A 24,744-nucleotide genomic window follows, 5' to 3' on the forward strand; every position below is an offset into this window, starting at 1 on the left:
TTGGCCAGTCTGTAGCAGCTTCTTTCAAGGAAGGACAGCTTATTCATTTTCTGTCTCTCCACCAGGTGGGAAGGGGTCAGTCTTGTGGCCACCAGATCCTCCTAGCATAGGCACAGAGCAGAGTGAGCAAATACTGGCAAAATGAAGATTGAGAAGCTATGGTGGGGCTGATGGGCCTCCTTGGATCAGAGGTAAAGAGTGATTTTTTTTTTTTAAATAAAGACATTTTATTTACAGATAATACAAAATAAACCACAGGACAAACTACTGTGCATGGGGAGGGACAGCCCCCATTTTAACCCCCCTCCCCATCCCAGAATAACTTATATAAAAAATTTAAAAGGCCCTAGAGGAGGGAGGGGCAGGGCTGGAAGCACCTTTGCTAATTGGGGATTGGGGCCTGCAGTCCTCAGCCACCCTGTTCCAGGGCAGAGTGGACCCTGGCTTGCTCCCTTCCAAGTCCTGGGCCTGGCAAGGAGGGGACACAGCTGCAAGGGCAGTTGGTGGTCATTATAGAGGCTCCCAGGCCAGGGACCCTGACTTCTGACTCTTAAGGGTTGGAGTAAGTAGGTTGGTAAGTGGCACTGGGGGCGGGCATGGGGTTGGCATTATTGCAGTGCTCCAGCCATCTTCCTCCTGGCCCTGGACATGGGTCTGCACCAGGTTCTGGAGAGCAGCCATGTCGGGCAGGAGTGTGGAGATCCTCAAAGCGATGATGTTGTTGAGTCCACCACCTCACGGCCGTTGCACACAGTGGGGACAAACTGGGAGCCAGACCCTAGGGAAAGGAAGCTGGAGGTTGGGGCAGTCTCAAGGTCCCTTATACAGTAGGGCGGGCAGCAGGGTAGCCGGGCTGCAGAGAGCAGCTCACCATCAACCCCCCACCCTCTCCTGTCCAGCCTCATCTAGGGGCACTCCACCACCAGCCGAGGAATCTCAGCAACCCAGGGAGCAGCCCCTATGCTGGGAGGAGCTAAGGGGAGGAGAGGGAGCACAGGTGGAGAGGGGTCTTAGAACAGATGGATGCTGACCTTGACCAAGGCTGGAGCTGGCTCTGGCAGCTGCACTGCTGAAGCGGCTGGTGGGTGCACGGTGGCTAACCACATTCTTCTGTGGCTGGAACAGGATGATGTGCAGCTTGGGCGCGAAGAGACAGCCAAGCACCACAGAGCCACTGAGGCTGACTGACACGCACATGGTGGTGGTCTGCACCTGCAGTGGGAGAGGTCAAGGACGAATTTGTCCCACAGGCTTGGGCCTGGCCCCAGGAACCCTGCCAGGGAGATGGGGTAGGGAGCAGAGGAAACTGTAAGCAGCCAACACCGGGCCTTGGTCCATCTGCCAAATCCCAAAGAATTTTTAGGAAGGTTGGGCACAGTCCCAGCATCAGCCCCAGTGCACCGTCTTCCAGGAAGACCAAAGTTCTAGCTGTGGGGATGAACATGCAGGGTGCATGTATGCATGGGAGTGCGTGGACTGGTGTGTGTGTGTGTGTGTGTGTGTGTGTGTGTGTAGGGGTGCAGGTATGAAGTGCACGTGTGTAAATGCATGTATATCTGTGTGGGGCTGTGTATATAGGGGGTGATGAGAGTGTGTAGTTGTGTGTGCAAGTATAGGATGCATGTATAGGGATGTGTGTAGGTGGGAAAATGTGGCTGTATGCCAGGTGTGCCAGTTCGTGCACACGAGTGTAGGGATACGTGTGTGTGTGTGCATGTGTGTGTGCATGCGTGTGTGGGTACTGTGTGTGTACATCCCAGGTGAGTCCTTAGCCACCTGTGATTGGCATGCACATGCAAATCATATGCAAATACAGGCTGAGTCAGAGCAGATTCCCTCTCCAGCTCTGGCCTCCACCGCCCAGGCAGGTGGCCCAGCAGGTGCAAGAGCAGCCAAGCCCAGCCATCCCTGGCCCCCGGCACTGCCCGCCATACCTCTGTCCTGAGGGAAAGGGCCTTTGCAGGGGCTCTTGCCTCAATTCTCCTGCTCCTTTAATTGTTAAGATTGCCAGCTCAGTCCCTGCTCTATACTCCCAAGCTGAGTGACCTTAGGCAAGGGATTGAACCTCCCTGAGTCTCCATTTATTCATCTGTAACATGGGGAGAGCCACGGAATTTATTCCAGAGTCATGAGGATTACCCAAGATTATCCTCTTATCATTCAGAGCTTACCTTACCCGTCACCTCCTCGGAAAGGCCTCCCCTGGCCACCCCGTCTGAAGCAGCCATTGCCCCTTGAAGCTGAGGAGACCCATCGGGCACTCAGTGCCAGTTGGAATTTTCCTTGGAAGCCACCAACTGGGGTACAGTTTTCACCTTCTTTGACCTTCCTGAACCCTATACCCCAGATCTCCTCCCCTTCTTTGCTTCATCTTTCCTGACCTCCCTGGTTTCATCCCTCAAGCCCAGAGTTGCACAGCTCTGGGGGCACCAGGACGTGCTGCATGGCTCCAAGGGGCATCAAAGCCTTGTATCCTCTGGGGCTCTGCCTTAATAGCCCTGCCATTCCCATTCCTGCCTATGTTTCCACCATGTACACCCCCCACCTCAACTCAAGGCGGAGCATGGGGAATAATGCAGACCCTCTGCTCCAATCAGCTTCAGTATTGGCTTTTCCCCACATTCTCCACCCTACCTATTCCAACTTGCCTGTGCTGCAGAGTCCAGTTCAAGGATTCCTCTTCCAAGAAGACTTCCCTGACTCCCTACACACTCACACACACCACCACCACCACCACATACACACCTCTCTCTTCTGTATTCTCACTGGGGCCTTTTGTCAACCTAAACCAGTCAGTGGCTCTTTGGTCAATCACTCCACTAGCCCAGGAGCTCTGCAAGAGCAGAGACCAGGGCTCACCTTCTGCAGCCAACCCCTCAGTGGAGCAGGGCAGAGCCTCTGCTCATTTGGACATATTTCAGCACCTCCACCTCCTCCCAGGTTACGAGATAACATCTGAGTCCTGAAATCTCTTCTCAACTCTCTCTATAATTCCTCCACCTCCTTGGCCATTTCCCCAGGCCCCACTCAGCTTTCCCACCTTCCCTTGGAGTCCGTTTGTAACTGGGCCACCACAAGCTGTGTGCTCCTGGGTGAGCATTTAACCTATTAGAGCCTCAGAGTTATCAGAAGATTAAATGAGATACCAAGAAACAGAAGGTCCCATGTCCCGCTCTACCCACCACCCCCACCTGGCTTTAGCCTGCTCTGGAGCAGGTAGCTCACCCGGTAGTCACTGGAGGTGACATAGAAGATGGGCAGGAAGGCCAGCCAGATGATGCAGGTGGTGTACATGGTGAAGCCGATGAACTTGGCCTCATTGAAGTTTTCGGGGCACTTGCGGGTCTTGAAGGCATAGAGTGTGCAAAGCGCAATGAGGAGCACATTGTAGGCCAGCGAGCCCAGCATGCTTGCATCGCGGTGGTTGCAGCGCAATGTCACAACCTCCCGTCGCTCAGGGGCTGTCTCCTTGCCTGTGCCTGGTGCCTCCACCACCAGCCAGGCAGCCACGATGAGCAGCTGGCCCGAGATAAGGGCCAGGCAGATGGCCACCTGTGAGGCAGGGCTGATGAAGCGTGGCCGCTGGGCTCCCTCCCGGGCCCCACCGAAGATGCGCGCAATGCGGTTGGTCTTGGTGAGCAGCGCTGAGTAGCAGACAGAGAAGGCAGTGCCCAAACCGAGGCGCCGTAAGGTACACACCACTGTGGATGGCTTGGCAATGAAGACGAAGGTCATGCAGTAGCAGAGGAAGACACCACCCAGCAGGATGTAGCAGAGCTCCCGGCCTGAGGCCTTGACCACTGGGGTGGCATTGTGCCGCACGAAGACTCCCAGTACAAAGAGGGTGGCCAGGGCGCCTAGGCAGGCAATGGTGACAGGTCCCACAGCCCAGGCATCACCCCAGTGGATATACTCCTGGGGCAGCTCGAAGCAGCCAGTCAGGCTGGCATTGGGCCAGAAGCCCAGGCCACAGTCAGCACAGGTGAACTCATCCAGTCGGTACTCATAGGGCTGGCAGGGGATACAGAGCCAGCAACAGACCTCCCCCGGCTGCACGCTCTTCACCTCATTCTGGAGGCAGGGCTCACTGCAGCGAGAGGCAGGCAGGGGCCCGGCTGAGGGTGAGGCCCATGGGATGAGGCTGGTGTCCAGGGTCAGGCCTTCTGCCCAGTAGCCCACCTTCTGGTAGCGATAGCGCCCACTGCCTGCCCGCAGATAGGTAAAGATGTTGTAGCGACCAATGCCGTCCCCAAAGCGGTCGAAGCGGACCTCACTGTGGGTGTCAGCTGGGCGGAAGGGGGCTGGGGTTGGGGAGGGAAGGAACAGAGGGTTGTATTGGTGGGTCATCCTGATGTGACCTCAACCCTAACACAGAATTCAAACCCCAGTGCTGAGGTCAGTCCTCGTACTTCTGATCCTCACCCCAGCGCTAAAGCCAGCCTAACCCCAGCCATTTTTCTAAATGAGAGGCTAGAACAAATCCCAATCCTCAACCCCAAATAGGGCCCCAACCTTAAAGTCCAGGCATCTCCATAAACCTAACACCCACACCAATCCCCAACCACGACTCCCAAAACCCAGCCTTAGACCTTCCAGCCCAGACGCCAGACCTCAACTTTATTCCAACACACACCACAGCCCTTTCCCCAAACCTACCATAGAGACCCCCTAAAGCTAAACCTGACTTTAGGTCTAGTCCTGGTCCTACTTAATCCCATCAATGACATCCCCAGCTCCAGCCCTCACCAGTCCCAACACGGATCCCAGTGCGAGCGGAATCCCAACCTCAGCAGTCATCTGCAACCACCGATGTTCACCAGAATATGCTTGGCAGGCAGCTCACAAATCACTCTACTCCCCACCCTCGTTCCCCCGTGAACCTCACATCTCAGCCAGGCTCAGGAGGCGGGGACCCCTGTCATCCCAGTTCTCAGTGAGAAATGGCGTTCAAGTTAGCAGATCATGTGCTTAAGGCCCTGTGGTGAATGGTGCAGCCTGGAGTCGAATGTAGGTCCCCCACAGCCCCTACTCTTTCTACTCAGCCTCAAAGTCCTCAAAATCCAACTTGAGCCCTACCATAAATTCCACTCAGCCCAGCGGGCTAAATATAGCCTTGTTCTAATGTCAACCCAATCAGACCCAAATGCAACACTAACCCCCACTCTGATTCTCCCATAACTCTGAAAGTCAATCTTATTGGAATTACTGTTCCTCTTGATCCTGGTCCAGTACTCCAAGCTTTGTCAGCCCTGGCACCCTCTCTCAGTTTCCACAGTGATTCTTCCTGAAGCACGGTGATGATTCTGTGGCATTTATTTTTTCTGAAGCTGGAATTTTTATTAAAATAACTTTTGGTTTGAAGAGACGGTGGCCACCTTGAGTGGAAAACCACAGTTAGGAACAGAAATTTTCCTGGAAAACAGAGTGTCATCCTGATGTACCTTTATTTTGACTCTCACTGATATTTTGCTGCCTGACGACGGACTTGAGGTCGTCCAATCCCTACTCCCTGCATGCTAAAGAGACAGGAGATAGAGGGTAAGGCCCAAGCAGGAAGCAGAGACACTCACAGTGCAGGACCAGGACAGACGTCTACTCTCTGGAAGGATCTCAGAAAGTAGAACCTTAGTCCTGGCTCCTGTTGGGGTCCTCTCTGCCTAGCTGTCCTGGCTCAGACACCAGCCCCTTGGGTAATTCCCTTACTTGCTATAGGCTATGTTTTCTTAGCCATGTACTAGAACCTGAGGGCCTGCTCCCTCTCACCCTCCAAGGGCCAGCAGCCTGGTGGAACTGGCCAGCACCATTACCATCAAACTTGACATTGAGCACGAAGTCTTTGTAGAGGCGGCGCCCGTTGACAGGCCGCATTGCATCACAGAGGCGGGTGGTGTTGGGGCAGAGGGCGCGATGCATGTTGTGCAGTGCATGGGCCATGGCATACACCGCATTGACCACAAACATGATCTTGGACTCTTGCTCAAAGGGCACGGCCCGCAGGGAGTGGGCTGCACAGTCTCGCTGTTGGAAGCTGCAGCGGAACCGCTGCTCCCAGAACTCGCGGAACCAGGGGTTCCGGCTGTTGTTCCACGGGTCCAGGCTCCGGAAGTAGGAGGCAAAGTCACTGATGGGGTAGGAAGCCAGCTCTATGGTGATGGCGCCTTCAGCAGCTCCCTCACTGCCTGCTACCACGCTCTCTAGGGCCCCCCAGCCATCGCTGGCCACCCAGGTGAAGCTAGCATTGAGGCGCTGGGTGGCAGCGAGGAGCTCGCGGGCATCTTCGGAACGGGTGAACAGGACAGCCACACGGGCACTGGGTTTCTGCAGCAGGGCTCGCACCACGCCCTCAAAGGCCGTGCGGCTCATGGCGCGGCCCACCTTCTCCGAGGTGGCCACACAGATGTTGCGGGCGCGGGCCTCTAGCTCGAAGGCCTCAATGCCTGTCTCGCCATAGTCACCCTCGGATGCCACAGTGGACACGTAGGTCCAGTTAAAGAAGCGGAGAATCTCAGCCATGGCTTTGGCTTGGAAGAAGTCGGGGGGCACTGTGCGGGCAAAGTAATCATAGCGGGACTTGTCACTCAGCTTGGCACTGGTGGATGCATAGCTGATCTGAGGGATCTGAAATAGCCGCAGGAGGTTGGCCACCTAGGAAGGGGTGCAGTAGAGAGGGCAAAGATAGAGACCAAGTCAAATGCTGGAGACAGATGTGCCCCTACAGCTATCAGATCTTAGGATCAAGTGCCCATGTAGTTGGCCCTGAGGTCTCCCTCTCCCAAAAGATCTACATCTTGCCTTGATGTGTCTTCCCCCTGGGGGCCGGGAGTTTTCTATCCCTTCCCAAGGGCTGAGAAAGACGCAGGGATGAGGCGCCAGAGTCCTGAGCCACACCTGAACACCTTTGCCGTCTCCCTTCAGACGCATGGCAGTAGCAAAAGGAGAAAGCTAAGGGAAGGCCCAAGTCCTGGGTGGAGAGAGGTTGGCCGTTGGCTGCACAGGGAGGAGGAGGCACTAGATGGCATCTGGGATGCTCAGGGCCCTTAAGCTCTCTAACCCAGAGTCATTTCTGATGGGACAATGGAGAAAGAAGGAAAAGCCTCCCCCAGGAAGGAAGACCCAGATTTGAGGGCTCCATAGCCCTGAGAGCCCAAGAGTTGGTCTCCACTGGATGCCTGAGCCTGAAATAAACAAGGCTTCCTGCCTACCACTGCCTGCCTGGCAGCTGACCTCCCATCCTCAGATCCCTGGGACCTGCCCCTAAGAGTTGGGTCCAGCCAAGTACCTGGTGGGATGGTGGGTAGGAAAGAGCAGGGTATGGCCCTGGTTCCACAAGAGGGCGTTAGGTCCTGTATTTGCAACTGGGATATAGGTTTTACTCTGACAGTGTCAATGTCTTCCTTGTACTTTCTAGCTCTGTGCCCCTGGGCAAGTTAGCAAACCTCCCTGAGCCTCAGTTTCTCATTCCTGCCTTAAAAGGTTGCTGAGTAGGTAAAAATGATGTATGTGAAGCCACAGTGCCTGGAAGATGATAGGAATTTAGGCAAGAGAGAAGGGGCAGGAATGTGGAGGAATCATTAACAGGTAGGTGCAGCCTAAAGATAAAGACTGAGCTTTGTTCTGACCCAGACAAGGAAAAAGCAGACTGATGCTGAGGTGTGGGCCCTGCTGTAGGAGGCTGTTTAACATCAGGGGTGTGTGTGCATGTGTGTGTGTGTGTGTTGGAAGTGGAATATTTTCCTTGCACGATCTCTAAAACTCAACAAGGGCACTTTCTTAGTCTTCTGTAAAAAGCTACTCAAAGGAAGCTTCTAGTCCCTCTTCCAATGTATGATAGCCCAGAGCCCTTTGCTCAGCAGGAATTCCAGGTCCCCACCTCTGGCCTCCCTCCCCAGCCCTCATTTAAACAGCCCCCATGTACCTGGATGGAGACGTCGCTGTAGGAGCCGCCGATAACACCAGTGATGGCAGTAGGAGCATCACCATGAGTGGCATAAGAGCCGTCGGGGCAAATGTGGCGTGAGCCATCAGCACCACGGCTGAGTGAGGCACGCACAAAGTCAAGTGCCTGCTCCAGAGCATGTGTGTCCTTGGAACAACTGTCAAGTATGTGCGCACCCAGGCGCACGCCCGGCAGCAGGCTTGGGTCACGGTTGATACGATCCAGCGCGAAAAGCATGGCCTCCAGGCGCTGGATGCCACGATGTTCATTGACAGGACCACACTCCTCTGCTGGGCCGCCCTTCTGGTGTACCGGAAACAGCCCACCCAGAACCAGGTCCCCCTCCAGGGTCAGCACCTTCTTGGCTGGGCCCTCAGCCACAGCACCCCACAGCAGCAGCAGAGCCAGGAGCCCAAGCAGAGATCCCATGGCCCCAAAGGGGATGGATGGGTCCAGCAGACCTGGGCCTCCAGGGGATGAGGGCAGAAGCAGCAAAGGCAAAGAGAGGTGGAAATAGACCAGGAAAGCATAGATAGGAAGAGGATGAGGAGGGACCCAGCTCCTGCAGAGAGAGAGACAGAGAGACAAACAGGTAGGGAACAGTGGAGCCCGAGAGTGGCTACCCCTTCTGACTCTGCCTCCCCCAAACTGCTTTCCCAGGGACTGAGGAGCCAGGGAGAGGTGGTGCCCCTAACTAGGATGAGAGGCTCCTGGGATAGCCCCCTTGGCCTGTCTCTTACCCCTGCCCAGATCTGGGGCTGGAGATGGGCTCTGTGTCCATCCCAAATTTAGCAGAGATGGAGGATTGCAGAGCGTAGAGGCCCAAACAGAAAACAGAAGGCCTGAAAGAATGTCCAACATCCTACACAAACCTCCTGGGACCCCAAAGTCAACAGCTTTGCAGCAGAAGGTCACAGTTACAAACTTGGGGGTCCAGTCCCCATCCTGAGCCTTGGATTTCCAGAGAGGAGCCATTGCTGGCTGAGAACCCACCGGGGAAGAGGGAAGAAAGAGTCTCTAAAGGGTAGTCTCCAATGTCTAGGCAAACTGGAGCCCAAGTGGGCACCCAGGGTTCTAGCCTCTGGTTCTTAAAAAGCCATCCCCAACGCCCTCTGACTGAGGAGGTAACAGAAACTCTAGGCCTTAGGAGTTAGGTGGCAAGGTAGAGAGGCTGGCCCCAAGGAAGGACACTGAAGTGGCCACAGATCCTAAAGTCAACATGGAAAGTAGATGTGAGTGTATGTGTGTGTCAGGAGTGGGGGGCAGTCCAGCTGGTCAAAATCTCAAAACAGGGGTCAAGGTGAGACTTTTGGACACCTTAGCACTATGTAGAATGCCATTTGAGACTTTTTGCCTTCATTTTCTCTTCAGCTCAGAACCAAGCAGGGAAAGTCACCATCTCCAATCTCCCCATCACTGGCTTCAGGGCCCTGTCTGCCCTGGCCCTCAGAGACCCTGCCTCCCTCTTCCACTCTGCAGCCCATAATATGTGCCCCAGCTGCCCTCCCAGACACCCATCGCACATGGCTCTCACAATCACACAGGCTTGGGAAGGCTAGGAGAGGGAAACTGAGCCTGAAGAACAGCAGAACTAGTTCAAGAACCCCATGTCCTAGACACAGAGGCTGGGGCTTTTCACTTTGCCCTTCAGCTCCCCAGGGTTAATCTCCCGTTGGGGCAAAGCCAGGGGAACTGCGATCCTGTGCATACCCAGGAAGCAGCAGCTCAAGCAGGCAAACAGGAGAGAGAGGTAAGCATGAAGACCAACACAGATGGGGACACGGACCCAGATGGAGGCTGAGGCCCAAACCGGTCAAGACCACCATCCTCCCACAGGGGTGGCTGGGACCAAAGCTCCAACAGGGACAGAGCTCTGAAGGGAGAGAGAACCCTGGAAGGGGGCAGCTTGGGGGCCTGAGCCACAAAATTCGGGGAGGGAGCGATGGAGCCTGAGAGGCTGAGACAAAGACAGAGGCACAGACAGAAAGACTGACCAAAGGACGGAGGGGCAGGAGGAACGAAGGAACGAGATGCAGGGCGTGCGTTCTTTGGGAAAGAAAGACGGGACGCCTGGGGCTGCCTTCCCGCTTCCCAGAGCTCCTGGCAAGCGCTGTCTGGACGCCCTGGCCAGTCCCAGCCCTGTGCTCCCCAGAACTCAAGGGCCCGTGGGACCCCAGGACGTAGGGTCAGGATTGATAAGGTCGGTGGTGGCCGCAGTACCACCCGGCTTACCCTACCTTGCGCACCCGGCTCTGGCGTGGAGAAAAACGGAGAGGAGCCGGGGGCGCGGGGTTCCAGCTCCCGCTAGCTCGCCCGCTTTCTGGCTCGGCAGCTCTGCGCTCTCTGCCCGCCCGCTCAACCGGCCGCTTTCAATCGCGGCCTGCCCCGCCCCCGGCCCCGGCCCGCCCCCAGCCCCTCCTCCGTTCCTCCCTACTCCCGATCTCCCGCGCCCAACTGGCCTCCGCCTCCCTCCTGACTCCTCCAACGCTCCCCTCCTCTTCGGGGGCACTGGGCCGACGCTGTCCACCGTGTGGTGCTGAATCCTCGGGCTCCCCTGCCCTGTGCTGTAGCAGGTGCCTCTTGGCCCCCTCGGCCCCGAGTCAGACTGCGTCCCAGAGAGCTGCGGGCATGAAGCACGGGGCTGGGAAGGTCACTGAGCCCCGGGAGGTGCGCACAGTGCTATGGGTTCTCATCTGCAAGAGCCGGAGGGCTGGCCCTAGGGTTGTGGGGTGTCACTGGGGGATAGATAAGGGGGCACGTGGGAGATGGGTGGAGCATTTAGCCTGTTTCGTTCCAGTCCTCACATGCATTCTCCCTATCCATGTACTGCAGTTCCGTCCACATGCCAGGTCTGGGGTGGGGGCATGTGCCTTTGGCCCCAAGGGAGAGCTGGGGCCTGAGTCACTAGAAGGAAGAGATGGGGGAGGGATATCAGAGGAGGATGGGGCCTTCTCTTCCTGCAGATGACCTTTAAAGCCACTACACCCCCCCCCCCCCATCCAGCCCTGATCTCCCCCCACCCCTCCACTAATCTCCACTCTCATGAGCAGAGGGTATTAATGGCAAAGAGATACCAACCTGGGGCGGGGGTAGGGTTGTAAGACCAGGGACTTAGGGTCAACACTGAGGGACAGGCTGGGGCTGGCAGGGGGATCTGGGAGGGAGGGGGCTGGGGAAGAGGCTCCTGAAACTGGCTGCTGCGTAGGAGTGAGCGGGAGCTGGAGCCCGAGCAGAGGGAGGACAGCTCTGAGATGTTCTTGACTCTTCTTCCCTCCTGCAGCAGAGTGGGAAAGGATGCTCCCGGGTAGGGGATGGTGGATAATCTGCATCTCCAAACTGTACTGAAGGATTTGGGGAGTGGGGCTGCACCCAGATTTAGCCCCAGAGCCATAACACCCACATACTAACATGTGCTAAGGGGCACAGCATCTCCACACATGTTCCCCTGGTGCTGCCTTTTCTTCCACAGGTGTCAGTAGAGGCAAGGCTAGCTCAGACACATGCCAGTGAGCACATGCCAAGCCCAGGTCCCTCTGGCACACATACCTACATGTGGGCTTGGCAGTAGGGGGTGTGGGGGGAAGAGGAGTTGTCACCAAGGAAAGACAGGATTTTTCCCTGGACCCAGAAACCGGATGCTCCATTGTTCTGGAAAGAGCACAGCTGTACATCAGACCAATACATCAAACCCAAACAAACTCCATTGCTAATAGGAGGCGAGGTGGCAGCAGGATGAGGGTTCAGAGCTGTCAGACAAGGCTGGAGAGACAGACATGCTGTCTTCCAGCTCCTGCTGCTCTCACCCTCTCCGGCTGTCTCAGAGCAACTGTTCCTGGGGTAGGTGAGTGATGGGTTGGGCCCCTGGAGCAGAGGGGTTGACAGCAGCAGGGCGCTGAGGTGAGAGGAGCTGTACAGCAATCCCAGCCCACTCACCAAGGCAACCTCACAAAAGACATGGGGCTTTAAACACAGCACAAGCCTGAGTGGCCCATTATGTGGCCCACAGCAAGTGAGCTGCATGGTCCCGCTGCAGCACACGTACAGTTACACACCTAGCTATGCAGCCACCAATCCCAGCTATGCACACACAGATACACACCCAGCCTTACATACAGAGCTGTACATGTGGACACAGCACACACATAGCAGTACATGTAAACACACAACTGCACACACAGCTGTATACACAGACACAGTCATAATTCATAGCTCTACATGTGGACACACAGCTGTACACATGGACACATATACAAAGCTGTATATGTGGACTTGTCCACACATATATCTCTATACTCATGGACACACAGCTGACCTATAGCTTTACATATGGACACAGGAAAAACACACAGGTTTACACATGAACACACACCCACAAACATACGGCCGTACACAGACACAGCTACACACAGATAGCTGTATATGGACAAAGCCCCCAGAGTAATGCTCCCAGATAGCCAGCCTCACACCCCTATAATACAACTACAGTTAGACACTTAGCACAGCAACACGTGCACAGAGTCACAAAGCCATCCACACAAACACAGCCACGCCCAGCCACAATCCTGATGCCCACACACAGGTACACAGGCACTGGCAGGCACAGCAGGGACGTCCTCACCAGCTGGGCAGATGCCAGTGTCAGCACAGGCACACTCTAGCCACAGACGCAAAGGCATCCCTTGGAAGCAGACAAAGGCAAGCTGTGAGCTCCCCACTCCTGAGCCCCAGAGGGCACCTCACACGGCTTTCATACCCCTTGTCCTCATCTGCCTGCTCTCCAGCAGCCTGGGGGAGCCTCTGGGGCTGCTGCAATGGAGGAGCAGCTGTCAAGTGTGGCCACAGAGCAGGGAGTGAAGGGCCTCCAATTCCCCCAACCCTACTCCACCCCACCCCAGGGTACCTGGCCAAGTTCCTTCCTCTCCTCGGTTGGGGGTGCTCCTGCCCACTCCGGGCCTATCTGCACAGGGCTCCCCAAGGTAGAACAAACAAATGCACAGTACAAAACCAGGTGAAACAAAGAAAATCATTTGCTTTATTCTGGGTCCTGGAAGCTCCAACATGAATCTGAAAAAAAGATGTAACAGGGGTGGCAGCCCCAGGGGCTAAGGTGCCCCAAGGGCTGGGTGCAGACAACAGTCCCAGCTCCTCTGGCTCTGGGAGCTGAGAGAGCAGTGAGGAGAAGGCTTAGCCAGAGGCTCATGACAGCAGAAGTCAGCTCCACCTGAGACCCCTGACCCCAGCCTGAGCCTGGGAGGTGGAGGAAGAAGAGGACTAAAGAGTCCGCTCAGTTCCTCAGCAACTGCACCATAGGAAGGTGCAGGCTGTGGGTCACTCCTCACCCTTCTCAGGAGTACTGGGCTCCCGGGGCCACTTGGCAGCCCCCAGGGGCTCAGCCTCAGGGCCGAGCCTTGGCTCCCCTAGGGGTCCCTCACCCTCCAGGTCCAGCTCCTCAAAGGATGAGCCGCTGGCACCCGACTCGCTGTAGCTGTGCTCACTGTGGGTGTCACCTTCGTCCCAGCCGCGGCTGCTCACCCCAGGGGACAGTGTGGCAGCTGAAGTCTCCCGACTGCCAGGACCCACGTCCAGGCTTACAGAACTCGTGTCACTCATCGTGTCAGCTCCTGGATCAGAAACAGGGAGCATAGTTAGCTAGGACCCCCACCCCCTCCTCCAGGGAGAGGACTGAGGCTCTCCCACCAGCCCAGCAACTCAGCATGCTCATGAATAATAAAGCTGGCCCTGGCTCAAGAGGCTCATTTAAGCTGCCCTCTGCCCTGACTGGGACTGCATTGACAGGGCAGAGGGAGAGAATGGGGAGGGAGGAGGGCAGCCTGCTGTACATTCCTCTCCTTACCCTGAATTAGCCTCAGCTCCCTGCACTCCCACAAAGCCTGCTGCCCCCCGGCCCCTAACAGTCCATTAAGGACCATTCAGCCCCGACCTGAGGAGCTGAGGGTAGAACAAAGAGACTCAAGTAGTATCCCCTCCTCCATCGCCCATTTCTGGCTTAGAGAGAGGTTTGTCCAAGGCCAGAACACTGCCCATAAGGCCTGAGGACAGGATAATGGACCAGGAGGCCTACTCTCCTGTGCCCCTTCCCCCACGCAGGGCTCTCCAAGGGGCAGCCATATCCCTGCCTCTGGTCCACACCGAGTCCCAATTTGAAGAGGAGGCTAGGCAGGAGTGGGATGGAGAAGTCCTGAGAAATCCTCAACCAATTACACAGGAGGAAGGCGCTGGGATGAAGCATTAAAAAAAAAAAATTATTTATTTATTTAGGCTGCACTGGGTCTTAGTTGTGGCATGTGGGATCTAGTTCCCCAACCAAGGATCGAACCTGGGCCCCCGCATTGGGAGTAAGGAGTCTTACCTACCAGACCACCAGGGAAGTCCCGAGACAAAGCATTTTAAGGGCTTTCTTCCTCTATGCCTGGGTCACCCCAGAGGAGCCCTTACTCACCCCCAACCACTAGTGGCTCCTGAGCTGCAAATCAGCAGAAGGGACCATGGGCGCACTCTGCATGTGCCTGGAGAGCCCTGAGATCCCGCCCAGCCTGCTCCTCCCACTCCCAACATGTCCTCCAGGGCAGGTTCATCTGCCCTGTTCAGAAGCAGCCCCTCAACTCTTCTCCTCAGATCAGAAGCACTGACAGCAGTTGGGGGTGTCTAAGAGGGGGCAAAGAGCTCAGGCCCACTGTGTGTAGGATTCCAGATTGAGAGAAGGCGGATATGCCTCCCTTCCTGTGTGAGAGGGAAGGGGGCAGCTGTCAAACATCACAGAAGGTGAGGGGTGGGCCAGCTTCCTCAGATCCTGTCTCCAAGGTGATGGAGCCCCAGGCCCAGCACAGCTGGGAACTGCTCGGCTTTGGACTTGGCCTTGAACTTTTCAATGAACCTCACCTGGGGCCCAGGGTAAGGGGGCTGGGGGTGGGGTCCACTCCCCAAGGCTCCTCAGCCCCAATATGACCTCTGGGCTCTACTGGCAGAGGTGAGGTGAGCCCTGCAAGTGCTAGGTTGCTGGCCCAGGGCCCTCTTCTTGCTGGGGCCTCAGTCATGGCTCCCAGGGTGGAGGCATTCAAGAGTGAGCCAGGACTACTCCTTGAGTTACAGGTGGGGTTCCCTCTGACCCTGGGGCACGACTGCAGGCCCTTTCTCTCCTTAAATGATGACTGGTGCCCCAGAGGCTACAGGCCTGAAAGTAGCAAAGGAGGGGGATAACTTCTCCCTGGCCCCATTAAGTTCAATCCGCCCACCCACCCAATGGCTCTCTTGGGACCCAGGTATGGGAACCTGCCTGCTTACCAGCTAGCTGCCTCCTCCTTCTCCCAGTTCCTAGGCTAGGAGGGATCAGGGGAAGGAGCCCAGGGGTGCCCCTTCAGGCCAGGGACCAGAATGCTGGGATGGGACAGCCCCTGGCTATATGTGGACATTCCTGGCAAAGGAGTCCAAGGCAGGGAAGTGGCAACCCTGCAGTTCCATCAAGGTCTGCTCGGGAGGAAGTCCAGAGTCCTGGGCCTGTGTCCCAGGGAAGAAGAGGCCAGGCAAAAGGCCAGGTGAGGCAGGGTAGTACCCAAATCCCCAAGGCTGCTGAGGCAGAGCATGAAGCTCCCTCCTCACCCAGTCCCTCCGTCCTCACCCAGTCCCTCCCTCCTCCACTGCCCACAGCCAGTGCAAGGAGATCAAATATTCATCTCCTCTCTGGAGCTAAATAATACATCAATGTAATAACAGGCGCAAGGCAGCTAATCACCCCCTTTCACCTCCCAGCCCAAGTGGAGGCCACAGCAGGGAGGCAGACAGAGACAGGCCAAGTCTTGGGCAGCCAGGCATCCACCACACACCACTGCGCAAGTGGCATGCACCTGGCAGGCAGACACCCAGAGTCCGCCCCGGGTGCCAGGGCAGACCCTGTCAGAGGTGGGCAGCCTCCCCTCGCCCCCCACTCCAGGGATTGGGTGGGTACGCTGGTGGGGAGGACAGGCCAAGGAGCTGGGGGCGGGGAGCTAGGCTGCAGCCAGCTGTAGCGGGTGCCAAGCAGTCCTTCAACACCCCTGGCAGGCGGTGTTTGGAAGGGGAGCTGGGTGGGTGGGCCAAGGAGGGAGGCACAGGCAGGAGGGGGAGGTTGAAGGAAGGTCAAGGAACTCCCCTACCTGCCCTGGGGGCTGCCTAGGTCTGCTGACCTTGTGGCATGTCCTTTGCCCACAGTAGGAGCACTGAAGAGTGTCTGCCAGGACAATCAGGCGGGTGGAAGCAGTGCCCCATGGAGGTAATTAAGTGGCAGATGAAGTTAACTGTGTTGGACATGGCCCCTAGGGAGTGAAGACTGCCTCCCAGTACCTACCCCCTGCCCCCACCAACATATGTCTCTCAGAGTGACCTTGGCTGTTGAAGATTGTTGGATGGACAGAGGGAGTCTCCTAAAGCAGGAGGTGAAGAGGAACAGTCAGTCTCCTCCCAGCCCTGTACCACTCTCACAGGTCACAGACCTCCAGAGTCACATGAGGCTCCACAAGCATGGCCAAGCTGTAGACCCTCTAGGACCACTTGGAATGTTACCAGCAGGTCCCCTTGCCCCTGGGGACAGCCCTGGGTCCCAAGAGGTCACGACAGGGGGTGGGCTGAGAGCAGCCAAGCAACCTGCTGGCCTGGACCTGGGGTAGGAAGTCTGGCTCTGATGGAAAGGGCAGGGCACTGATCTCCTGGCTCCCCTCTGTACGCTCTCTGGTTCCTCTCAAGGAAGAAAGCAGCTGGCTCTGGGTGGGGCCCGATATTGGGGGACACCCTGTTCCCCCCCTTACCTTCCAGATCCAGTGTCAATTTCACTTCCTGATGAGCCCCACCTAAGTGATGCCTTTCCTGAGCAGCCTCAGCCCCCTCCCATGAGCATCCAGCTGTCTGTGATCTGTGTTTCCAAGGCTACTCCTGCTGCATCTGAAGGGAATCCGGGCAGGGTCTTTGTGTCTGCGTTGCCGGGGTAACGTGTGAAGCCACACCTACATGCATCTGTGTGTCTAGGAACAGGCAACTCTGCAGGTGGGTAGGTGGGTCCCTTCTTCTACCTCTGCCAAGCTTCGCCTGGACACCCACAGTGCCACCCAGCCAGGGAGGAGGCTCCTCCACCATGCCCCACACTTCAACGACGGGCGCTTCAGGTGAGGCCCCACCTTCGTTCCCCCCTTCCCGCCTCATACCTGTGCCATCCACCAGGGTGTCATTGGCCTCCGCAGGTCCCCGGCTTTTCCGCTCTGTCTCCTTCACCTCAGGCACATAAAAGTCTCCCTGCCGTGCCAGGGGGCACATGAAATAGATCTGGTCTTGCTGGTAGATCTCCAGTCGTGGGTGGGCACACAACTTCCGCTCCTTGTCGGAGAGTGGGGAGAGCGGGGAAAGCAGAATGAGCCCTACAGGGCCTCTGACCCATACATCCCTGAGTGGCCCCAGGAACTGTCCATTGTTTATTCCCTCCCAGGGGGCTGGCTCTGCTTCCTGCCCCAATCTCTCCCAAGTTCCAAATCCCTGCTGAGGAAGGCACCCACAGAGCATCCTATGGGCAAGGCCTCATACTCCAGGGGGCAGTGGTCTGAGGACCTGGGAGTCCTAGGATAGGTGCTAAAAGAACCTAGAAGCCTGGCACTGCTAATCCTGGGACCAAAAGGCTGTTCCAGAAAGCACTGGTCTCACAAAGCCATGAAAGTTAGCACCCCAGGCTACCCTAGGACAGGGACCCCTCAATCTTCGGCCCCAGGCACACAAGCCAAGCCAACGTCTGACTTGCCATTTCAGGATCCCCTGGCCCTGACCTCCTGACCTCTCTGCCCTGGACAGTGCTGACTGACCCACTGATATCAAGAGAGGTCAGTGTCCCTGACTCTCAGGCCTCTAGCCCCTGCCCTTGCAGACATGTTACTGACAAACCCTGGATAGGAGCTCTAGGCCAGCTAAACCCCTCACTTATTCCCATTCTCCTGCTGGTTCAGGTCTATTCCAACCTCTGACACTATCAGATGTGGTTGGTTCCCACCCCTTCTCAGACCTGGGTCCTGAGTTTCAGTCAAGGGGAGAGGCAGACACTAGGCTGGAGGAACAGACAGGACACGTAGATCTAACAGTGGACGCTGCCCAACTCCCCAGTGTGCTGAAGTGCCAGCGTACAGGGCCCCAAGTGTAGGCAGGCACTCCACTCCCTTCTGCCTGGACACAGAACTCAGAGCTCTGCAGCCCCCAGTGTGTGTGGAGGGGGCACAGACACATGCCAGAGCTGCCCTGAGACAGGCAGACACACCAGAACAGGGGTCAAGCACATCCTGCTCCTGAGCCTGCCCCCCTCCTGCAATGGGGCACATTATCCACTAAGATGACTGCTCACCCGCCAACCTTCACAACACGGCTATTTATAGCACCCGCCTGGCTCTCACCATGAGCTCTGAAATGAGCCTTCCACTTAGCGGTAATGAGAGACTTACTGCCTGGTGGGGAGAAGCCACTCCAGGACTCCACTTATCCGCTTGCCTGGCCAAGCTTAGGGTTGAGGAACCTCCCCTTCCAACTGAAGCAAGTGAAGAGAAGTAAAAATGAGCCCCCGGGAGAGAGAGGGAAGGAAGGTTTATCCAGCCAGGGCCCTCAGCAGCCAGCTGGAGGCCACATGGGAGTGGATGTCCTGGTCCAAGGTCTAGCTGCAGCTCAGCCTCTGACTCCACGGGTGACACAGGCAAGGCCTTTCGTCCTATGCCTCTGTGCGCTCAAACAGAGTAGGACACCCTAAGCCCTGACACCTCCGGGGAAGTAAAGGAAAGTCATTATTTTTAATAGTTTGAGTCCGACCCTTTTTGCTAACCTGGGTGCTCTTCGAGCATCTCATGAGTCCATGCCCCCAGCTTCTCCCATCTCCCAACACATCAATGGCTGCCTCTGCTTTTCCACCTGCTCACACACCCACCCCAGCCCTGGTCTTCAGGAGTAGGGTGAACAAGAGCACGACATCAGGAACGAGGAGCTACCAGGCTCTGGGGCCCCTCTAATGCCAGCACTTGGGGGTGAGCATCTGCTACACCTGAACCCAACTCAGGGAACTGGGTCATGAAGCCAAGGTCAGGGAGGCTCCCTGAAGAAGGTGTAGGTCATTCTCTGATAGCTAGAGGGAAGAAAAGGGCCCCTGAACCCAATCAGGGCATGGCCTTCACCAGCATTCCATGCTCTGGGCATTCAAAGGGTCCAAAAGGAAGCTGCTGAGAGGCCATCAGCTACCAGAGGGCCATCTCTCAAGGGCTGTAGACAGCTGGCTTTTGGGGGTGCTTCCAGGAACCAGGGCCTGTGCCCACCCAGACATCCAGAGACAACCCTCACCAACACTCAAGCCACCTGCCTAGCTTCCCTTTTGGAAGTAACAAGGATGAGAAGAGGGAGCAGTGCCCCTTCCACCCTCTACTGGAGGCCTGGCATCAGGGTGGGTAGCCCCAAGCAGCCACCCCTGCCACCTGCTCTGCCAGCCCCCTCATTGGCAGGCGGGAGGCAGCTTTGTGGCTGCTCTGCGCATCTGCCTCCTCCGGAGAGCCCAGCTCTGAAGTTGCCTGGCTGTGGACAGCCCCGTTGCCATGGAAACTGCATCCTCCATCCTTGCCATCGCCTTCATCTCAAAGCCATCCGGGAGAACAGAGGAACAAGGGAGACAGAGGAGGGAGAGAAAACTGTGGCCTGGGGGTACCCGGCCCTTCCTTCCCTGCCCAGCCCTCCCTCCTCACAGCATCCCACACAGAGACTGCCAGCTGCCCAAGCCTGTCCCCAGGCCCCTGGAGGGGCAGCCTCATACCCGAGCCCAGTCCAGTCCTACCCCTGCCACCTGGGTGCCCCTAGCCTTCCCTGCTGGAGAGAGGCATGGAGCTAATTAAAATCTCATTGACAGCTCAGCCCCAAATCATTTTAACACATGCCAGATCCTGTCAAAATTCAGACTCAGGGGCAGGAAAAAGGTAAAGGCACAAACTTCCAACCCAGGCCCACAGGCAGGGGGAGGGGCTTATAACTGTCCCTGTAGCCTCTCCTTGAGACCCCTCTCCACACTCTGCCCACTGAACAACAATGGCACCAGTGGGGGCTGGGAAGGGAGGGTGGGGGCAGGACTAGCCATATGTCCTGTCCCTAAGTGATCAGGGAAAGAGAACAAGCCCTTTCCCTCCCAGCCAGGTGCAGCCACTGAGGTAAGAGAGGATAACCATGGGCCAGCTCTCAGGTCCTCTCTACATAGCAGGAGCTGTGGCCCAAGCAGCATGTTGATGACCTGGTAAATATTGGAAAATCATCGAAGGAAGGCAAGGCCAGCTGCCTCTCCCTCAGCTAGCCCCAGGGAGCCCTTGGAGAACTGACTGCCAAGGACACCAGGCCAATGCCACACTGGGCTGGTACTGTGGGGGAAAGAGGCTTGGATGGGCCTGCAGTCTTTCCAGCACTGGGCATACCCCTCCCACAGGCCAGACAGCCAGAGGCTTGAGGAAGCATCACCAAGATGGTAATCTGCTCTGGCTACTGAAGCCACTGGCCACAACCCAGGGCAACTCATTCCCACACTCAGACTCAAAGGGATCACAAAGCCCTGCTCCAAGGTGGGAGAGATGCAGACGTCTACAAGCCTCCCCACCTAACAGGAAGAAGTCAGCTAATCATGCCAAGGTGCCACCAGGAACTGCTAGAAACTGGATTCCAGAGTTCCAGTCCCTCAGACACACCTCCAAGGCTCCCTTCCCACCTGGGCCCTCCACAAACAGAAACAACAGGGGGACTTGGGACACCACCCACAATGCATGGAATTCTAGGAGACCTCAGTCACCAGCACTTCCCCCACCACCCCTGCACCCACACCAGCTCACACTCCCCACAGGGGTGCTGGCAGACAAGGGAAGGAGCAGCACACAAAAGGCTGCCTTGGTGCCACTGCCTTGTCTACCTTGGGAACACACCACACACTCCCTCCTCACCTCAGGCTGAGCTCATGCCCTGGGTGGGTGCAGCTCAGGGCTCCGGCAAAGGTGCTAGATTGGCATGCCGAGCCAAGGTTTCCCCACAGGAGCCACAGTGCCTCCCCTGGTAGTTCTTACTAAATTAGGGGAGGGGAGGCAGGAGGAAAGAGAGAGGACTTGAACTACTATCCTTTGGTGTTCTGCTCTCAAACCATCAACTTGTGCCCTGCCCTGGGTGAAAGGTGGGGAGGGTGTGGAGTGCAGAAGAGGTCAGGCCCCAGGGGAGATAGGGTGGATCCCATTCCCAGGCTGCCCAGAGCCTGCGTTTGCTCAGAACTAGGTAGTCTCAAATCCCCAAAAGGACAAGGCAATGGGTGCAGGCCAAGGTCTGGGTCATGCATCTCCTAGATGAGCTCTAGGCCCCAAAAGGGATGAGGTCTGCTCTATCCATCTCCATCCCATCATAGCCCTCTGCTTCCTGTCTCACAGGGGTGAGGGGCCCTGGGTCTTCCTGTTCACTTTGAGTGGCCCAGTCCTACCTGTCCCTCCATGCCAGGGCTGGACAGCTGGGCAGTCACACAGCCAGCAAACAGCTGTTGCATCCCACCCGAGGTGGTGGCATCTCTTCACTGGGTGAAGTGAGGCATACTCATTTTTAATTACACAGACACTGACGTGCACCCGCCTGCACACAGCAGTCCCTGCAAGTGGGGGCTCAGACCCTGGAGGTCCCTTAGGCAGCCGGTCTGCAACGAATGTGCAAAGTGATGGGGGGGGGGAGGCGCAGCAGGAGCCGCGGCGGGAATGTGGCACATTGTTATTATTCTGCCCAGGAATTTCCGTCAACATCCCTCTCCCTGGCTCCCTCTCATCTCCACTGGGCCTTCCAACAGCCTCTGGCCCAGAACCTCAGCCTGTCTGTGGGGCAGGAGGTGACAGCAGGAGACAGCTCTGGGGATCTTGCTGTGCTAGCAAGGGAGAACCTGCAGAAGGGTTGGTGAGTGCCCTCCCCACCTGGAGCAGGAGGGCCCAAAGCTCTGCAAATGAGAGGCAAAGGAAAAAAGGAATGAGATGGGGCTGCAGGGACAGGACAGAGGGGGCAGGAAGTGGCAGAAAGAGCTCCAGACAGGAGCTCAGAGCCCTGGCCTAGCTATTGAGAAATGGGTGGCTTCTCGCTGGGTCTCAATCTCCTCAACTGTAAAATAAAGTGATTGGAATAGATGATCTCAAAATAAGTGTGGAACTGGAAAAGATGAAAAACCCCATTACTTGAAGATAAGACAACAGTACACTTGAAAAACCCAAAAAGAATCAATGGAGAAACTACCACAAATAGCTCACAAAATTAACAAAGACACAGCCCATTTTTCTGTGCACTAGTCAGTCAGTTAGAAGATATAATGGAAGCAAGAGATGAAGGCCCTCTTGGGGGCAGATCTAGTCCAGGGCTGAACTGGGAGCCCCCCCAACAAATGGCAGGGAGGGGATGGCAGAGGAGCCAGGCCTGGGCGGGAGCCTGGGGAAGACTGCAGAAAGGGGAAGGTGTGAGGGAGAGCAGGGCGCTGTGCCTGGCACCCCAGCCTGCTGTGCCTGCTGCCGCCGCTGCCTGAAGACTTTTCATTTTCACCTCAGAGCCTGCAGTTTGCCATGCAATTTACACCTCTGCTCATATTCCTGCACACCCAAACCCTGGCTTCCTGGGCAGCCCAGGAGGGGGCCTGTGGCAGCAATGGAGACCAGGGTGGGCTGGGTCACTGAGAAGCAGGGGAGGGTGGTTCCCCCTAAGCAGGCACAAGGGACACAGGCCCTTAAGCACCCTAATACCTGGGTAGGCCAGGCAGGCCCTGACCTGCAGCCATGCCCAGCCTTTCCCCAGGGTCCGGATGGCCAATACTCAACCCCAGCTCAGCCCTGTTCTGGCCTTCTGGGCCCCTGTGGCAGAGGAGCAGAGGGTTGGGGAGTGTGAGGGTGAGTACCCCCATGGGGAGCTCAGGGGCTCAGATTTGGGATCCTACCACTCTTCCTTCCAAATCTGGAAGCGGAGCCACAGCCTCCCAGATGACGCTCCTGCCATGACAGGCTTCACCCCTCTCCGAGTCAAGGACTTGAGCTCAGTTCGGCTTATAAGCCAACGAAAATGCTGCTGATTGATTATCCAGCAGCAGGAAGGCTGTTTGGTGCAGATGGAGCCATGAAGTCAAGCACCTGGGAGCCAGAGGAATCAGGAACTGCCAGAGGGAAGGACAGGTGGGCAAGTGGGGACAGGGAGAGGGGAGAAAGAGAGAAGGTAGGGGAAGAGGAGAAGGCCCTGAATTTCTCATCTCTGAATGGTACCTCCACTCACCCCTCAGGGAAGACCTTCCCTCTGGAGCCTTAGGTTTTTTGTCTGCATAACCAGACAGATGGCCTCTCCTGATCTGAGGGCTCAAGTGAAAGGCAGAGTTGTTCTGCTCTGGAGGGATCTCCCTCCTCAGAATCTCTCCTCCTTCCTTGTTCCTGGAATCCCAAGCTCTTTGGAGAAGAGAAAAAGAATTCTTCCTTGGTTAGGCCCATCTGCCTGGGGAAAAAGGCTCTCTCTGGATTGGTGACGGCCCGAGCCCACAGCACCATCCAGACAAGCCTCAGCCCCCAGGGTCCTGCAGGGCTGCCAAGCTACCATATCTGAGCTGGTATTTCAAGAGTAGTGGCTCCCACGCCCGCCCCAGCAAAGGCTGGCTTTGTGCTTTCATTCCTGGGATAGGGGAATGGGGAGAGGTGAAGCCAGAGAGGCTGAGGAACAGGTTCCAGGACCCAGGCCGGCAGAGGGGAGAGCCCTAGCTTCCTGTGTGGGTCCCCCTACACCTCAACATCCAGGGGCAACTTCTTAAGAGGAGTCAGGGAAGGCAAGCTTTGGTGTGTTTGTGGGGTGGGGGTGGGGGGTCTCCTCCTGGCTTGGGGAAATCTGGGAATGGAGAGTCACTGATACTCTCTGCTAACTTCTGTTACTCTAGTTCAGAGTTTGACTGTGGCCTCTGGCTCTTCCTCTCCATCTCCCAGTGCTCAAGTCCTGTTCCAAAGCCAGGCTGGATACTGTCACTCATCTGCTCACATACCATCAGTGGTTCCTAAAACCTGCAGGACCCAGCCTCATCTCTTGGGCCCAAATTCTTGCTCCTCCCCTGCACTCCAGCCACAATGGATATACAGGCCATGACCAAGCCAGTGCCTCTGCCTGACCTGCCTTCCTACTTGAAGAACGGTACCCATCCTTCAAGGATCAGCCCAAATTCCACCCCCTCCAAAGGTTGCTTTGCCTTTCCCAGTGAATCCATCTCTCCCTTCCCCACCCCACTCCCCCTAGGCATGGCTAAGCCCTGTGGCTAGAAGAGATGGCGGAAGGAAAGAGTTCTGGGGGCTTATCATTCAACCCTAGGTCCTGGTGTTACTGAGCACACCCTCCTCCCTGAGCTGGCGCAGGCCAATTAGCAGGTGGTAGCACTGGCAGGTAAGCTGGCTGGTGAGGGAAGCCTGGGAATGGAGCCATCTCCACCTCACTGAGGGTGAGGACATGAGGCACAATAAGGCACCTCCAGCAGATGCTTCCTGTGCCTGGAACAGCTGCCAAGGTCTCCCTTAATGAGTCCCTGCTGGGCAAGTGGGCAGCCAGGCTCTTCCTGCCCCTTGCTCCCCAGCAGGCTACCAAACTGATGGTCTCAGCCCCTGACTCTGCCCACCAGGGCTGGAGACAGAGGGTCAAGTGTGTGTTAGGCCACAGTGCTGCTATCCCAGGCCCATTCTGGGTACCACTCCCAGTGCATCCCAAGGTCATGACAAGTCCTCAGCCTCTTGGGCCCAGCTCCAATCATGGACAGGGCAGAA

The 24,744-nt window shown here is 56.7% G+C and overlaps 2 protein-coding genes across 6 annotated transcripts in view; both read right to left on the reverse strand.

Moving 5' to 3' along the window:
- Positions 1 to 317: 317 nt before the first annotated feature.
- On the reverse strand, positions 318 to 8,803 carry GRM2 (glutamate metabotropic receptor 2). The gene is made up of 5 exons (XM_057706877.1): positions 7,916 to 8,803; positions 5,808 to 6,645; positions 3,226 to 4,301; positions 1,032 to 1,212; positions 318 to 778 (listed from the first exon to the last, which is right to left on the reverse strand). The coding sequence occupies exons 1-5, from the start codon at positions 8,363 to 8,365 to the stop codon at positions 705 to 707; spliced, it is 2,619 nt and encodes an 872-aa protein (XP_057562860.1). The 5' UTR covers positions 8,366 to 8,803; the 3' UTR covers positions 318 to 704.
- A 4,142-nt stretch (positions 8,804 to 12,945) lies between these two features.
- The window catches only part of TEX264 (testis expressed 264, ER-phagy receptor), a 29,934-nt gene continuing 18,135 nt past the window's right edge, over positions 12,946 to 24,744 (reverse strand). For all 5 annotated transcript variants that reach the window (XM_057705532.1, XM_057705529.1, XM_057705534.1 and 2 more), the window contains 2 exons: positions 17,128 to 17,296; positions 12,946 to 13,557 (listed from right to left, as the gene is read on the reverse strand). In XM_057705532.1, coding sequence (XP_057561515.1) covers positions 13,265 to 13,557; positions 17,128 to 17,296 — 462 coding nt within the window. In that variant the 3' untranslated portion in view covers positions 12,946 to 13,264. The remainder of the gene's footprint in view (positions 13,558 to 17,127; positions 17,297 to 24,744) is intronic.

This window comes from Hippopotamus amphibius, chromosome 13 (assembly GCF_030028045.1).
Source record: "Hippopotamus amphibius kiboko isolate mHipAmp2 chromosome 13, mHipAmp2.hap2, whole genome shotgun sequence".
In the NCBI taxonomy this organism is placed as follows: domain Eukaryota; kingdom Metazoa; phylum Chordata; class Mammalia; order Artiodactyla; family Hippopotamidae; genus Hippopotamus; species Hippopotamus amphibius.

Coding starts and splice junctions, on each gene's coding strand:
- GRM2 (XM_057706877.1), bottom strand. CDS start 8,365: ATGGGATCTCTGCTTGGGCTCCTGGCTCTGCTGCTGCTGTGGGGTGCT. Junction 6,646..7,915: donor ACAGCGACGTCTCCATCCAG/GTACATGGGGGC, acceptor ACCCCTTCCTAG/GTGGCCAACCTCCTGCGGCT. Junction 779..1,031: donor CAGCTCCAGCCTTGGTCAAG/GTCAGCATCCAT, acceptor TCCTTTCCCTAG/GGTCTGGCTCCCAGTTTGTC.